Genomic DNA, 15,925 nt, shown 5'->3' on the forward strand with positions numbered 1-15,925 from the left:
ATTTCATGGCAAATAGATGGGGCAACAGTGGTACAGTTTCTGACTTTATTTTTCAGGGATCCAAAATCACTGCAAGATGGTATTTGCAGCCATGAAATTAAAAGACGCTTACTCTTTAGAAGGAAAGTTATGACCAACCTAGACAGCATATTAAAAAGCAGAGACATTACTTTGCCAACAAAGGTCCATCTAGTCTAGGCTATGGTTTTTCCAGTAGTCATGTATGGATGTGAGAGCTGGACTATAAAAAAAGTTGAGCTCCGAAGAATTGATGCTTTTGAACTGTGATGTTGGAGAAGACTCTTGAGAGTCCCTTGGACTGCAAAGAGATCCAACCAGTCCATCCTAAAGGAGATTAGTCCTGGGTGTTCATTGGAAGGACTGATGTTGAAGCTGAAACTCCAATATTTTGGCCACCTGATTCGAAGAGCTGACTCATTTGAAAAGTCCCTGATGCTGGGAAAGATTGAGGGCAGGAGGAGAAGGGGACGACAGAGGATGAGATGGTTGGTTGGCATCACCGACTCAATGGACATGAGTTTGGGTAGGCTCTGGGAGTTAGTCATGGACTGGGAGGTTTGGCGTGCTGTAGTTCATGGGGTCGCAAAAATTGAACACGAGTGAGCAACTGAACTGATGTCTATTATAGGTATAGTTATGTCTATGCCACAATTTTTTCCATTCATCTTTGGGGTAGCACTTATGTTGTTTCCACATCTTGGCTGTTATGAACAATGCTGCAATAAATGTAGGTGTGTGCTGTTACCTCTTTGAAGTACTAATCTCACTTTCTTAAAGTACATATAAAAGTGAATGACATAATCCTAAGTGTAAAGTCAGATACAGAAGGAAAAGTATTGCATTATCTTATTCTCTGTGTAATATAGAAAGGCTGAATACATAGATGCAGAAAGTATAAGATCATTATAAGTGCCCATAGGGTAGAGAAAATGGGGAGAGGTTGGTTGAATTGTACAAAACCATGGAGGATGAGTAAACCTAGAGCTCTAACATAGCATGGTTAAAGGTAATAATACTGTACTGAATACTGGAAATTTGTCTATATTGTAGGTTTTAGGTGCTTTCCACCCACACAGAAATATTAACTATGAGATGAGATTGATAAGTCAATTAGCTTGACTGTAGTAATCATTCCACTGTGTATTTGTATATCAAATCGATATGCTGTGTACCTTAAATACACATCTTTTATTAAGAATTAATAAATTTTAAAATTAAGAAACAAAGGGGCTTTGTAAGTTTTGAAGAAGTAAGTGACATAACTAAATAGTCTGATTACTCTGGCAATAACAAGAAGGATGTGTTGAAAAGATCAGAGCCTAGAAACTAAGGTATCAGTGAAGAGGCCCTTTCAGTAGTCTGACTATAAGGAGATAAAATCCTAATGTAGAATCATAAAAGTGAAGTCAAAGTAGGAAAATGGAACTGAGATGTAGATTTCAGAAACTGGATATATATAGGACCAGAAAATAATGACTAAAAGATTACTTTCTGGTTTCAAAATGAGGTGACTGGAAGAATGGAGATGCAGCCAACAGAAAGAGAAATAAGAGGAGAGGAGTGTTTATTGAGGAAAGAAATATTTTTCATTTGTGACATATTGAGTTTTAATGGATCATTAGTTAGCTACCAAGTAGAAAGCTGGGTGGTGCAACTTATAAATCAATTGGAATAAAAGGCAGATATTTAAACTCTGTAAGCATTCAGATTGTGAGATTGGGTAATTCTGCACAGAGAGAAGAGACTATTTTAAGATGAGTTTTTGAAATAACCACTCAATATTTAAGAGGAGGAGAGAATGTTTTCTGATTCTGGTCAACATGTCCATCGTCAATAAATCTACATACAATAAATGCTGGAGAGGGTGTGGAGAAAAGGGAACTCTCCTGCACTCTTGGTGGGAAAGTGAGTTGATACAGCCACTATGAGAACAGTATGAAGCTTCCTTAACAACAACAACAAAAAAACTGAATGGGTCTATGAGTGAGTGAATGATGTCGCTTAGTTGTGTCCAACTCTTTGTGACACCATGGACTGTAACCTGCCAGGCTCCTCTGCCCATGTAATTCTCCATGCCAGAATAATGGAGTGGGTAGCCATTCCCTTCTCCAGGGGATCTTCCCCACCCAGGGATCAAACACATGTCTCTTGCATTGTAAGTGGGTTCTTTACTATCTGAGCCACCAGGGAAGTCAAAGAATACTGATGGGTAGCCTACCCCTTCTCCAGAAGATTTTCCCAACATAGGAATTGAATTGGGTTCTTTAACAGCTGAGCTACCAGGGAAACCCTCTGGGCATATAACTGGAGAAAATCATAATTTCAAAAGATACATGCACGCCAACATTCATGGTAGCAATATTTACAAGATCCAGAACTAAAGCAATCTAAATGTCAATCAACAGAGGAATGGATAAAAAAGATGTGATACAGATATACAATGAAATAGTACTCAGCCATAAAAAGGAATATTATTGTGCCATTTGCAGAGCTATGGGCGGACCTAGAGACTGTCATACAGAGTGGAGTAAAACAGAAAGAGAAAAACAAATACCGAATAATATCACTAATATGTGGAATCTAGAAAAATGACCCAGATGAACTTATTTACAGCAGAAATGGAGACATAGATGTAGAGGGAAAACATGGACACCAAGAGGTGGGGGGAGGTAGGGAGGAGAGAAAGGCATGGGATGAATTGGAAGATTCAGATAGACATATATAAATTACTGTGTATAAAACAGATAACTAATGAGAACCTACTGTATAGCACAGGAAACTGTATTCAGTGCTCTATGGTGACCTAAGGGAAGCAAATCCTAAAAAGGAAAGAGAGAATATATGTACACATGTGGCTGATTCACTTTGCTGCTTTGCTGTACAGCAGAAAGTAACACAACACTATAAAGCAACTATACTCTAATAAATATTAATAAAATAATAATTATAAAAGGGAAAAAAAGATCCAATAGAAGGGAAGTTTGATCCAGAAGTTAAATTACCTATGAAACAACTATTTGTAAGAACCGATGTCATGGCAGTTGGAATAGTCCCGGGAAGGCTATATTTTTATAGCCAAAAACAATTTTAAAAGTCAGAGAAAAAAGTTATACAAGAAATGTCATTTCATCAAAAACAAATGTTGACATTTTATTTAGACATGGCTTTCCTCGCCTACCTACCTCAAGTCCTGACACATATAGTACATCTCAAAAGAACGTGGGCTGTTTGTGAAACTGAGCTTAAATATTGAATGTTTGACAAAGAGAATCTTATCCAATAAATTGCGACTTTTTCTTGACAGTGTGTTAATTAATTTGAGTATTTGAAATTATATATAATATCTTTTCAGAAAATTTACAAGGTTAAGATGAGGATTTTTGGCCTGAAATGTGAGTAATCATTATCATTCTGCTTTTGTAAATTATTTATATATCACATATAGGAAGAAATGTTTTATGTTCTCCCATGCTACTTCATATGCTATGCTATGCTAAGTCGCTTCAGTCGTGTCCGACTCTGTGCGACCCCATAGACGGCAGCTCACCAGGCTCTGCCGTCCCTAGGATTCTCCAGGCAAGAATACTGGAGTGGGTTGCCATTTCTTTCTCCAGTGCATGAAAGGGAAAAGTGAAAGTGAAGTCGCTCAGTCGTGTCCGACTCTTAGCGACCCCATGGACTGTAGCCTACCAGGCTCCTCCGTCCATGAGATTTTCCAGGCAAGAGTACTGGAGTTGGGTGCCATTGCCTTCTCCGATGCTACTTCATATAGGTTTTTGTTAATTCTTTTTTTTGTTTGTTTTTAGATTTTTTTTTTCTCTTGGTGCTTTGTACTTTATTTTATTCGTCTTATTAATATTATTTGTGATAATTTTATTCACTGATTAGATTTCAGGGAATACTTTATTTCATTGAAAATATTCTGCTATGTGCATTTATGAAAAATAAAAAAATTCAGAAACATAACCAGTATTTGTTATTTTTGAAAATTCAATATCTAATGTTTTTCATTATTTACTTTGTGGCAAACACTAAGTGTTTTATGTGAACTAATGTTTCAGGTACAATACAACGTTATGCGGTAAGTAGTTTTATTTCATCAATTTAAAAAACAATTTTTTTGGAATACAGTTGCTTTACAATGTTGTATTGATTTCTACTGTGCAGCAAAGCCAATAAGGTATACATATATGTATATCCCTTCTTTTATACATTTCCTTCCTATTTAGGTAACCACAGAGAATTGAGTAGATTACACTAAAGTTTTGAGCCTGATAAAAATGAATCATGGTACAGTTAAATAACCTATCTAAAGCCATGCTTGTATGACATTTTAGTTGCTTTCTTAAGAACACAGAGATTTAAAGACAAGACAATTGTTTGTTATTATTGAGCCAAGGCCATTGAAAACCTAGAATATTGGGTTAATTCATGGTTTTGTTTTATTCCCCTCTTAATCTACACTTTGTGAAATTTGATATCATTTTAAGATTGTATAGCAAGACTACTTATTCATGACTTATTTCTGATTATCTTCTAGGCACTGCAATGACTTATTAGATATCTGATATAAAATGAAATAAAGTGAGTGGATTTTGATTTTGTACTACTAACACCAAAAAAAAAAAAAAAAAGATAGCCTTTTCATTATCACAGTGGACTGGAATGCAAAAGTAGGAAGTCAAGAAGTACCTCGAGTAACAGGCAAGTTTGGCCTTGCAGTACAAAATGAAGCAGGAAAAAGGCTAACAGAGTTTTGCCAAGAAAATGCACTGGTCATAGATAGCAAAAACTCTCTTCCAAAAATATAAGAGATCGCTCTATACATGGATATCACCAGATGGTCAATACTGAAATCAGATTGATTATATTCTTTGCAGCCAAAGATGGAGAAGTTCTATCCAGTAAGCAAAAACAAGACTGGGAGCTGATTGTGGCTCAGGTCATGAATTACTTATTGCAAAATTAAGGCTCAAATTGAAGATAGTAGGGAAAACCACTAGGACATTCAGGTATAGTAGTTCAGTCACTCAGTCGTGTCCGACTCTTTGTGACCCTGTGAATCGCAGCACGCCAGGCCTCCCTGTCCATCACCAACTCCCAGAGTTTACCCAAACCCATGTCCATCGAGTCGGTGATGCCATCCAACCATCTCATCCTCTGTAGTCCCCTTCTCCTCCTGTCCCCAATCCTTCCCTGCATTAGAGTCTTTTCCAATGAGTCAACTCTTTGCGTGAGGTGGTCAAAGTATTGGAGTTTCAGCTTCAACATCAGTCCTTCCAATGAACACCCAGGACTAATCTCCTTTAGGATGAACTGGTTGGATCTTCTTGGAGTCCAAGGGACTCTCAAGAGTCTTCTCCAGCACCACAGTTCAAAAGCATCAATTCTTTGGTGCTCAGCTTTCTTCACCGTCCAGGTCTCACATCCATACATGACTGCTGGAAAAACCATAGCCTTAACTAGACGGACCTTTGTTGGCAAAGTAATGTCTCTGCTTTTAAATATGCTCTCTAGGTTGGTCATAACTTTCCTTCCAAGGAGTAAGCATCTTTTAATTTCATGGCGCAGTCACCATCAGCAGTGATTCTGGAGCCCAAAAAAATAAAGTCTGACACTGTTTCCACTGTTTCCCCATCTATTTCCCATGAAGTGATTGGACCAGATGCCATGATCTAGTTTTCTGAACGTTGAGCTTTAAGCCAACTTTTTCACTCTCCTCTTTCACTTTCATCAAGAGGCTCTTTAGTTCTCTTCACTTTCTGCAACAACGGTGGTGTCATCTGCATATCTGAGGTTATTGATATTTCTCCCAGCAATCTTGATTCCGGCTTGTGTTTCTTCCATCCCAGCATTTCTCATGATGTACTCTGCATATAAGTTAAATAAACAGGGTGACAATATACAACCTTGACATACTCCTTTTCCTATTTGGAACCAGTCTGTTGTTCCATGTCCAGTTCTAACTGTTGCTTCCTGACCTGCATACAGGTTTCTCAAGAGACAGATCAGATGGTCTGGTGTTCCCATCTCTTTCAGAATGCTCCACAGTTTATTGTGATCCACACAGTCAAAGGCTTTGGCATAGTCAAAAAAGCAGAAATAGATGGTTTTCTGGAACTCTCTTGCATTTTCGATGATCCAGCGGATGTTGGCAATTTGATCTCTGGTTCCTCTGCCTTTTCTAAAACCAGCTTGAACATCTGGAAGTTCACGGTTCACGTATGCTGAAGCCTGTCTTAGAGAATTTTGAGCATTACTTTACTAGAGTGTGAGATGAGTGCAATTGTGTGGTAGTTTGAGCATTGTTTGGCATTGGCTTTCTTTGGGATTGGATGAAAACTGACCTTTTCCAGTCCTGTGGCCACTGCTGAGTTTTCCAAATTTGCTGGCATATTGAGTGCAGCACTTTCACAGCATCATCTTTTAGGATTTGAAATAGCTCAACTGGAATTTCATCACCTCCACTCGCTTTGTTCATAATGATGCTTCCTGATGCCCACTTGACTTCACATTCCAGAATGTCTGGCTCTAGGTGAGCAATCACACCATCGTGATTATCTGGGTCATGAACATCTTTTTTGTATAGTTCTTGACATATATCCCCTCTTTTTTTGAATTTCCTTCCCATTTAGGTCACCACAGAGTACTGAGTAGAATCCCCTGTACTATACACTAAGTTCTCATTAGTTATCTATTTTACACTTAGTAGGAAAAATGTATACATAACTCCAATGTCCCAATTCAAACTACCAGTCTTTCAGTTACTGAAGAATACACCCCAAATTAGTGTTTATTGATTATACATTCTACAAATTTATTCATAATAGGTTATAGATTAAATTACATCTTCCCTAAATTCATAGGTGGGAATTCTAACCCCCCAGTACCTCAGACTGTGACTGAATTTGAAGAGAAGACCTTTAAAGTGATAATTAACATTAAGTGGAAGAGACCTTGATGCTGGGAAAGATAGAAGGCAGGAGGAGAAGAGAACGACAGTACCAGATGTTTGGATGGCATCACTGACTCAATGGACATGAGTTTGAGCAGTCTCTGGGAGATAGTGAAGGACAGGGAAGTCTGGCTTGCTGCAGTCCATAAGGTCACAAAGAGTCAGACACGACTGAGTGAGTGAACAACAATAACAAAGGTTAAGTGAGGCCTTTAGACTGGGCCCTAGTCCGGTATGACGTTTGCCCTTGTAGGGAGAGAACATTTCAGCAAATGGAGAGCTTGAACATCAAGAACAGCTTGATTGACTGGTTTGACTGCTTGCTGTCCAAGGGACTCTCAAGAGTTTTCTCCAACGCCACATTTTGAAAGCATCAATTTTTCGGTGCTCACCCTTCTTTATGGCCCACTTCTCACATCTGTGTGTGACTACTGGAAAAACCATAGCTTTGACTATATGGACCTTGGTTGACAGAGTGATGTCTCTGCTTTTTTAATATGCTGTCTAGGCTTATCATACTTTCTTCCAAGGTGCAAGTGCCTTTTAATTTCATGGCTACATCCACAGAAATTTTGGAACCCAAGAAAATAAAGCCTATCACTGTTTCCACTGTTTCCCCATCTATTCACCAAGAAATGATGGGACCAGATGCTATGATCTTAGTTTTTTGAGTGTTGAACTTCAAGCCAGCTTTTTCATTCTCCTCTTTCACCTGCATCAATAGGCTCTGTAGTTCCTCTTCACTTTCTGACATTGGGGTGGTGTCATGGGCATATCTGAGGTTGTTAATATTTCTCCTGGCACCCTTGATTCCAGCTAGAGCTTCATCCAGCCCAGCATTTCACATGATGTACACTGCATGTAACTTAAATAAGCAGGATGAAAATATATAGCCTTGACCTATTCCTTTCCCAATTTTGAACCAGTCTGTTGTTCTATGTCTGGTTTTGTTATTTCTTGACCTGCGTACAGGTTTCTCAGGAGAAGGGTAAGGTGGTCTTGTATTCCCATCTCTTTACAAATTTTCCAATTTGTTGTGATCCACACATTCAAAGGCTTTAGCATAGTCAGTGAAGCAGAAGTAGATGTTTTTTCTGAAACTCTCTTGCTTTTTCCATGATCCAGTGGATGTTGGCAATTTGATCTCTGGTTCCTCTGCCTTTTTAAATCCAGCTTGTCCATCTGGAAGTTCCCGGTTCACTTACTGTTGAAGCCTAGCTTGAAGGATTTTGAATATTACCTTGCAAGCATATAAAATGAGTGCCATTTTTTGGTAGTTTGAACATTCTTTGGCATTCCCTTTCTTTGGGATTGGGATGAAAACAGAATTTTTCAAATTCTGTGGCTACTGCTGAGTTTTCCAAATTTGCTGGCATAGTGAATGAAGCACTTTAGCTGCAACATTTTTTAGGATTTGAAATAGCTCAACTGGAATTCCATCACCTCCACTAGCTTTGTTTGTAGTAATGCTTCCTAAGACCCACTTGACTTCACACTCCAGGATGTCTGGCTCTAGGTGAGTGATCACACCATCATGGTTATTCAGGTCATTAAGACATTTTTTGTACAGCTCTTCTTAATATCTTCTGCTTCTCTTAGGTCCATATCATTTCTGTCCTTTATTGTATCCATCTTTGCATGAAATGTTCCCGTTGCACCTCTAATTTTCTTGAAGAGATGTCTAGTCTTTCTCATTTTATTGATTCTCTCCGTTTCTTTGCATTGATCACTTAGGAAGTCTTCCTTAGCTCTCCTTGCTATTCTTTGGAACTCTGCATTCAGATGGGTATGTCTTTCCTTTTCTCCTTTGCCTTTCACATTTCTTCTTTTCTCAGCTATTTGTAAGGCCTCCTCAAACAACCTTTTGCATTTCTTCTTGGTGATGCTTTTGATCACTGCCTCCTGTACAACATTAAGTACCTACGTCAGTAGTTCTTCAGGCATGCTTGTCTATCAGATCTAATCCCTTGAATCTATTTGTCGCCTCCACTGTATAATCATAAGAGATTTGATATAGGTCATACCTGAATGTTGTTTTCCTCTATTTCTTTGCATTGATCGCTGAGGAAGGCTTTCTTATCTCTCCGTGCTATTCTTTGGAACTCTGCATTCAGATGGGAATATCTTTCCTTTTCTCCTTTGCTTTTCGCTTCTCTTCTTTTCCCAGCTATTTGTAAGGCCTTCTCAGACAGCCATTTTGCTTTTTTGCATTTCTTTTCCATGGGGATGGTCTTGATCCCTGTCTCCTGTACAATGTCATGAACCTCGATCCCTGTCTTCTGTACAATGCCATGAACCTCAGTCCATAGTTCATCAGGCACTCTGTCTATCAGATCTAGTCCCTTAAATCTATTTGTCATTTCCACTGTATAATCCTAAGGGATTTGATTTAGGTCATACCTGAATGGACTAGTGGTTTTCCCTACTTTCTTCAATTTAAGTCTGAATTTGGCAATAAGCAGTTCATGATCTGAGCCAGTCTGCTCCCGGTCTTGTTTTTGCTGACTGTATAGAGCTTCTCCATCTTTGGCTGCAAAGAATATAATCAATAGTATTTCGGTGTTGATCATCTGGTGATGTCCATGTGTTGAGTTTTCTCTTGTGTTGTTGGAAGAGGGTGTTTGCTATCACCAGTGTGTTCTCTTGGCAAAACTCTATTAGCCTTTGCCCTGCTTCATTCTGTACTCCAAGGTCAAATTTGCCTGTTACGCCAGGTGTTTCCTGACTTCCTACTTTTGCATTCCAGTCCCCTATAATGAAAAGGACATCATTTTTGGGTGTTAGTTCTAAAGGGTCTTGTGGGTCTTCATAGAACCGTTCAAGTTCAGCTTCTTCAGTGTTACTGGTCGGGGCATAGACTTGGATTACCATGATATTGAATGGCATGCTGCAGTCCGTGGGATCACAAAGAGTCAGACATGACTTAGTGACTGAACAGCAATAAATATAGCTTCTATTTAAGTTGTTTATGATAACAAAATAATATTATATTTTTTATATATTTGTGATAACAGAATAATGTCATTGGATCCATTCTATATGAAAGTTTTTCTAATGAATTCCAGTAACTAAAGTATGTATTGAGAAAATACTAATTAACTAGTATTTATGAGCCAGGTACTAAGTTTACACTAAGAAATACAATGATTCTCAATGGTGCATTTAGAGGCATGTGGCATCTTCCCTCCTTGACACAAAATACATAGAATATGTTTGCTACTGAGGTGACAGCTCTTTAAAGACAGGTGCATTAACCAAGTGGATTCTAAGACAAAATTACCTCAATTTTGTATGACAATATGGGCATACTCTTGATACAAATAAGTGAGTTGCTATATTGCCAAAATGATAGGAGATTTTTCTACTGAAAAGAAAAGAACAAAGAAGATAGAAAAGAAAGGGAAAAATACCCTTTATCTGTAGCTCTAATGTCCTGAATCCTAGTGAGAGACCCATTGATTTTTATGACTTTGCTCTTAGTGTAAAAAAATCCCAATATGATTTGCATGTTAATTTGCATACTTTTGTATAATTTATATCTGTTATCAAATTTGCTGGTAGCTGATACATTTCTGTAGTTTCTTTGAATGCCAATCCTATGTTCTCTGATGTGTATAGGCAAGTTAACTAGATTGGAGTGAGTGAGAGATTATGTTGCTGTTTCTTTCACTTTGAAATTTTGTTCTTTTACTGAAATCCCATGTCAAACGCTAAGTAGTTGCACAGATAATTTATAACAGCTCTCACTAACGTGATGTTTACTCTGTGCCAGGCACTGTCCTACAAAATTTATTCTGTAATTTTCAAATAGCATTAAACCCTATAATATATATTCTAGTATTATTTTTATTTTTCACCTGAGTTTAATTAGCTGATCCAAGATGACATAGCCAGGGAACGGCAGTGCTAATATTTGAATACATTCAGTCTGGCTTTTACATTTTTGTTCCTAATCACCATGTTATACTCACTCTTAGGAGTTTGATAAAGAGTGAAGATATATATGTTCTTGATTACTTATGTTATTTTCTACATCATGATATTTGAAGTTGATGCTAAATACATTCTTATAACATGGCTCACTAATATTTTTATTCATGTGATAGAAAATGCAAATGACTGGAGAATTATTTAAAGATAGGCTAGCACAAATAAGGAGCTAAACAATTGCCAATGAATACTACAATTAAAATGTAATGTGAATAAATTTCTGAAAAACAAATTAGACAAATTTGGTTCACAAGATTGAAAGGGAGACTGAAGAAAATTTGATCATTAGTAAGATATATTTATCTTCTTTATAGTTTTTCCTTTAGTCATGCTGGTTTCTCTATCAAATTCATTGTTAAATCTCTTTCTATCACCCATTTTATTTCCTCATGTAAAGACTCTTGATTATAGAAGTTACTTAATTATTTATTCTTTCCACCCTTAAAAACACCAGTGAGAATCAAGCTAAGTGTTAGAATTCATATATTTGGTGAGCAAATGTTTATACTGAAACTTGAAAGATAACAGAATTTCATAAGTAAAGTGAGGTGAAAGGGTAACAGGTATTTTTGGTTGTAGAAACAGAATGTGTTACTATACAGAGATGAGAAATAAGTCATATTTGGAGGGTAGAGTTAGAAGTGGAGTTAGATGAGACAGGACATAATCATGACTGCTAGACCCTGAAAGCTTTTGTTGAGGGAGTTGTACTTAATCTTAAATACAATGGAAAGCTGTTGAATGAATTTGAGAGGAGAGTTGTCTAGGGACACATATAATAATGGTTACTCCAGGTTCTTCATGGAAAATTATTTCAAATGAGCTAAATATGAACTTAGCAAGCTTAGTAACGAGGATTTCCTAGAAGTCTATTTTAAGTGATGATGATCTGGACAATGCTTTGGCATTTAGAATAAAAAGCAACACAATTTTTAGAGTATAACAGAGTAGGACAGTTTAAGACTTGATAATGGATTGAATTTGTCAGTATGGGAGAGGAAAGGGGTCATTGTGGCACTCTGACTTGGTAACTGAGTATGGGGGCACAATACATTGAAACAAGGAATACTGAAGGGAAAATAGGTTTTAAAATGTTGAATGTGAGATTCTTGTGGAGATGTCCAACAAATAATGTGGTGAGCAAAGCTGGTAATTGGTGGGTAGGTCTATGTTAATATGTAGATCTCTGAATATTTAATACATGATAATGCTAGCAAATATGGTTACCCAAGGAGAGAGTTCCAGCAAAGACGACAAGGTTAAACCCCTAAGGAAACTGATTTTAAAAGAGAAAACAATGAACAGGTATTTTCTTAAATGGCGGAAAAAAGCAGACACTGAGGGGAGATTAAAACCATTAAAAGAACAGAATCCAAAAAAAAAAAAAAAAGAAGAAAAGAAAGTTAAGACGTTAAATGTATTGCCTCCAGAGAAGAAAAATATAAACGTATTTGGTTGATTTGGTAATGTAATGTTAACTAGATGTATCTTCTCTAGTTTATATTATCTTATATAAAAAAAATCCTGTGTATTGTTGATGCTCTAATAAAAGAAATGAGAGGCTTTTTGTTTCATTTTGGTTATTGTTTTGTTTCTTGCTCTGTATCTAATAGAAACAAAACCAACTCCTGCTACTTCTTTTGAAAGCAAATATCTTTACAACTTGAACTTTGAAACACCCAGCGAAATTCTAGAAAATTAAAAGGGGAAGAAGTTGAGAAGAATGTCGAAGAACTTAATATCCCCCTTTCCCTTTATGGGTTCAATGTATAACCGTTTTATCTAGTATAGGATCAAAAATTTCAATTTCTCAGCTGAGCATTATCACCTATAGGAAATTTTGCTTTAATTCTCAAGTTTGGCTAAATTTCCAACTTCACCTCCCTCATAGCAACCTGTGCTGCAGTCTTTTAAAATCATGTTCTTTTTTTTTTTTTCCTTTTTCCCAGATGTTAAAGTTATGATGCATGGAGTGCCAGTAAATGTGGAACTAAATTTTCACTTATATATTCTAAAACTGTGGTTAGCTATGTCCTCCTCTGATAGGTAAGGTAACCTTTAATTTTACTCAATAAGAATTCTGTCATAAACAAACAGTTTTAATTAAAAAACAAGAATTTTCTTCATTATTTACATGCAGGTCATTATGACAAGAAGGCAGGCCATGTAGATTTCCTCTGTTGAGCCCTTTCCATTCTTTTGGAGTAATGTCAGGAATTATTGTGGAATTGTTGCTTCTGGTGATTAAAAAATAATTTCAACTGCAATTCTTGATTTTTTGATTTTTGATCCATGAGTATAGAATTTTTGTGAGTTTCTTCTTAGAGAAAAATTCTAACAGATCTAAGGTTTGTTTATTCCTTTCTCTCATGTGTAAGGGTAGAGTTTTGTCAGTAGTTGAAAATTGTGACAGTGCCATGACAGAAAACTGACTCTTTCTTTTCTAGACCTTTATCATCATGGTTAAAGTGATAAAGGATCATGGTTAAAGGATGGTTATCATCCTTCTAAAGTGTTCACCCATTTATTCATTTATCCAGAACTGCTCTATGACTCTTTCACTTTAATTAAGAAAGAAAATGGAAGCAATCTTATATGAAAGTTTGTTTATATATTTTATTAATGAATTTAGTATAATGAAAAGCAATATATTTTGCAAATCATGAAAATCATTTATATGGGTTAAATTCAAAGACTCTTTCTAGTCTGTCCAGATAGCCTATGCTTGTAGTATGTTTAACTATTTGACCATAGTAGAGAAAATTACTTGATTAGCCATTAATTTGAAGAGTTTGTAATTATAGAATTGTATCATGCTATAATATGTATTTTATTGAGTTTTAAATGATAGATATATAAAAACTTATAGTTATAAAAGATAAAATTTGTCATTAAAACTTGCCTGGGGACTTCCCTGGTGATCCAGTGGTTAAGACTCCACACTTTCACTGCAGGGGATATGTGTCCTATCCCTCGCTGGGAAATTAAAGATCCTACATGCCAAGAAAATAAGAAAAAAAAAGACAAATAAAAAAATTGATTAGTATTTACCTCTAGTGTCTTGAAGTCATGAACCCAAAAGGACATTAAGAAAATAGACTTAAGGCCACACTTTCTGTATTTTTAATATTGTTTTTCTTTTTTAACTCAATTTTGAGATAATTGAAGTTTTGTATGGCTTTTCTAAGAAATAATACTTAGAGATTCAGAGATTTGGATGCCTCTCCTTCCAATGGTAGCAACTTGTATAACTGTGTGGTACAATATAACAACTAGGAAATGGACATGGATGTAATCCCTCAAAAGTACTCAAACTGCTTCAGTTTCACATGCAACATTTTGAGTATGTTTGTGTATTTTATACACATGTAATTCGGTATAGTTTTATCATGTGTATAGATTGTGTGACCAGTAGCACAATTAAGATACAGATTATTTCTGTCACAAGGATTCCTCATGCTACTCTCAGTCGCGACCTATTTCCCTCCTTCTTTTACTAGCCCTGAAGTTTCAGTTTTGAAAGTGGCAATTTTAAATCCTGCTGCTTCTTTTATTTTCCTTTTTTTTAAGTTAAAATGCTCTTATTGGCTGAAAAGGGGGAAAGTTATACAGTCCAGCTTTGTTCCTTTTACTTATCAAGAACTGTCTTGATGAATATCTGGCATTTACAAATATTTCATTTAATCATACTTATAATATGAATATAGAAATAGAAATGAGTATATTCTTTATGGGGAGGGAATGTGGAGCAGTAATAAGAATATGTAGTAATAATAACCTAATATACTTGGATTTAACATGTGCTTGGGGAAATCTGCATTTCTTCAGCAATTCCTGAAATGAGGGAGGAAAGACTTGCTGATTGACAGTTTAGAAACTCTTCTAGGAATGTAAAGAAAAAAATAGAGTAGCCATCATGAAATAAGCACTCAACACATATTTCTGATGGTAGTATATGTGAGTTTAATCACTTTGGATAGCACTTTGGTAGTACACAGTCAAGCGTTAAAGTTTGATTTGGTGTTTCCAACTTTGAAAATATATTTTGTGAAAATGATCTTTAGATGTTTGTTTTCATCTTGTCATTTCTGAACTCATATTGCACACGAAAACTAGTTAAGAGACCAAGAGAGGCAAGTATATAAATTGTAGAATATTTATTTGAAGCAATTTTATTTTAACAAATAAAAATACTCTTCATACTGAATTTGTAACAACATTGAAATATTTAGTTTGTCATGTTTTATGAAAAAATCAGTATTTAAATTGCTGTTTATCAAAATGTGCACACAGACTATGGGGAGAAATCCATGACTATGTTAGAAGTTTTATGTTTGAATAATTTGTTGATCTTCTTTTCCAAAATTCTTTTGAAAACCTGTGATGTTTTCATCTTTAATTAGTTTTTAATCTGAAAAGAGTGAGTGAATACAAGCAAAATGTGCTGAGATATTAAAAAAGGTTTAAAAAAATGTTCCTATGAGTCTCCCCTTTACATCACTGCCTCATTAAAAAAGACTGTCCCTTTTAACTATTATGCATTTCTTCTGATACTTTCTATATATTTGTACCAAAAAGTTACACAAATTGTTCTTTAACTTCCAGTTAACAGGAGATGAAAAAGTTTACTTCCTTCTATCATGTCTACCTTCTAACCATACTCCCAAAATAGTTCAATCACAACTTCTAGCAGCGCTTGTATGTCCTTTGTAAATATTGTATATGCCTTTATGAATAACGTGTCACTGTGAACCCAAAAAGTGTACTAGGATTAAATTTCCTTTCTTGTGCAACTTTGTGTTGTTCTTGGCATGGATAATTCTTTCTTTTGTCTGCTTAATTTTATTTAAACCCATTATTAAGTTATCCCTGTCTAATAACATTGGAAAATCTACATTATATCTAATTTCACCCATCCCAAACTTTTTAAGAACTCATCCAATATGTGGTCTTTTCTGA

The 15,925-nt window shown here is 35.9% G+C and overlaps 1 protein-coding gene across 9 annotated transcripts in view; it reads left to right on the plus strand.

The window, feature by feature from the left end:
* LOC145522953 (uncharacterized) overlaps nt 1–15,925 on the plus strand; it is a 252,008-nt gene that overhangs the window by 36,950 nt on the left and 199,133 nt on the right. For 4 of the 9 annotated variants that reach the window (XM_081532376.1, XM_081532347.1, XM_081532358.1 and 1 more), the window contains exon 3: nt 12,916–13,012. The exons of 2 other annotated variants lie outside the window; for them this stretch is intronic. In XM_081532376.1, coding sequence (XP_081388502.1) covers nt 12,916–13,012 — 97 coding nt within the window. Of the gene's footprint in view, nt 1–3,373; nt 3,414–4,561; nt 4,726–12,915; nt 13,013–15,925 lie in introns of those variants that run through there. 3 more of the 9 variants (XM_081532397.1, XM_081532419.1, XM_081532408.1) reach the window with 2 other exon arrangements.

The sequence above is a fragment of the Giraffa tippelskirchi genome, chromosome 2 (genome assembly GCF_054371585.1).
Source record: "Giraffa tippelskirchi isolate mGirTip1 chromosome 2, T2T-mGirTip1v1.2.pri, whole genome shotgun sequence".
NCBI lineage: Eukaryota > Metazoa > Chordata > Mammalia > Artiodactyla > Giraffidae > Giraffa > Giraffa tippelskirchi.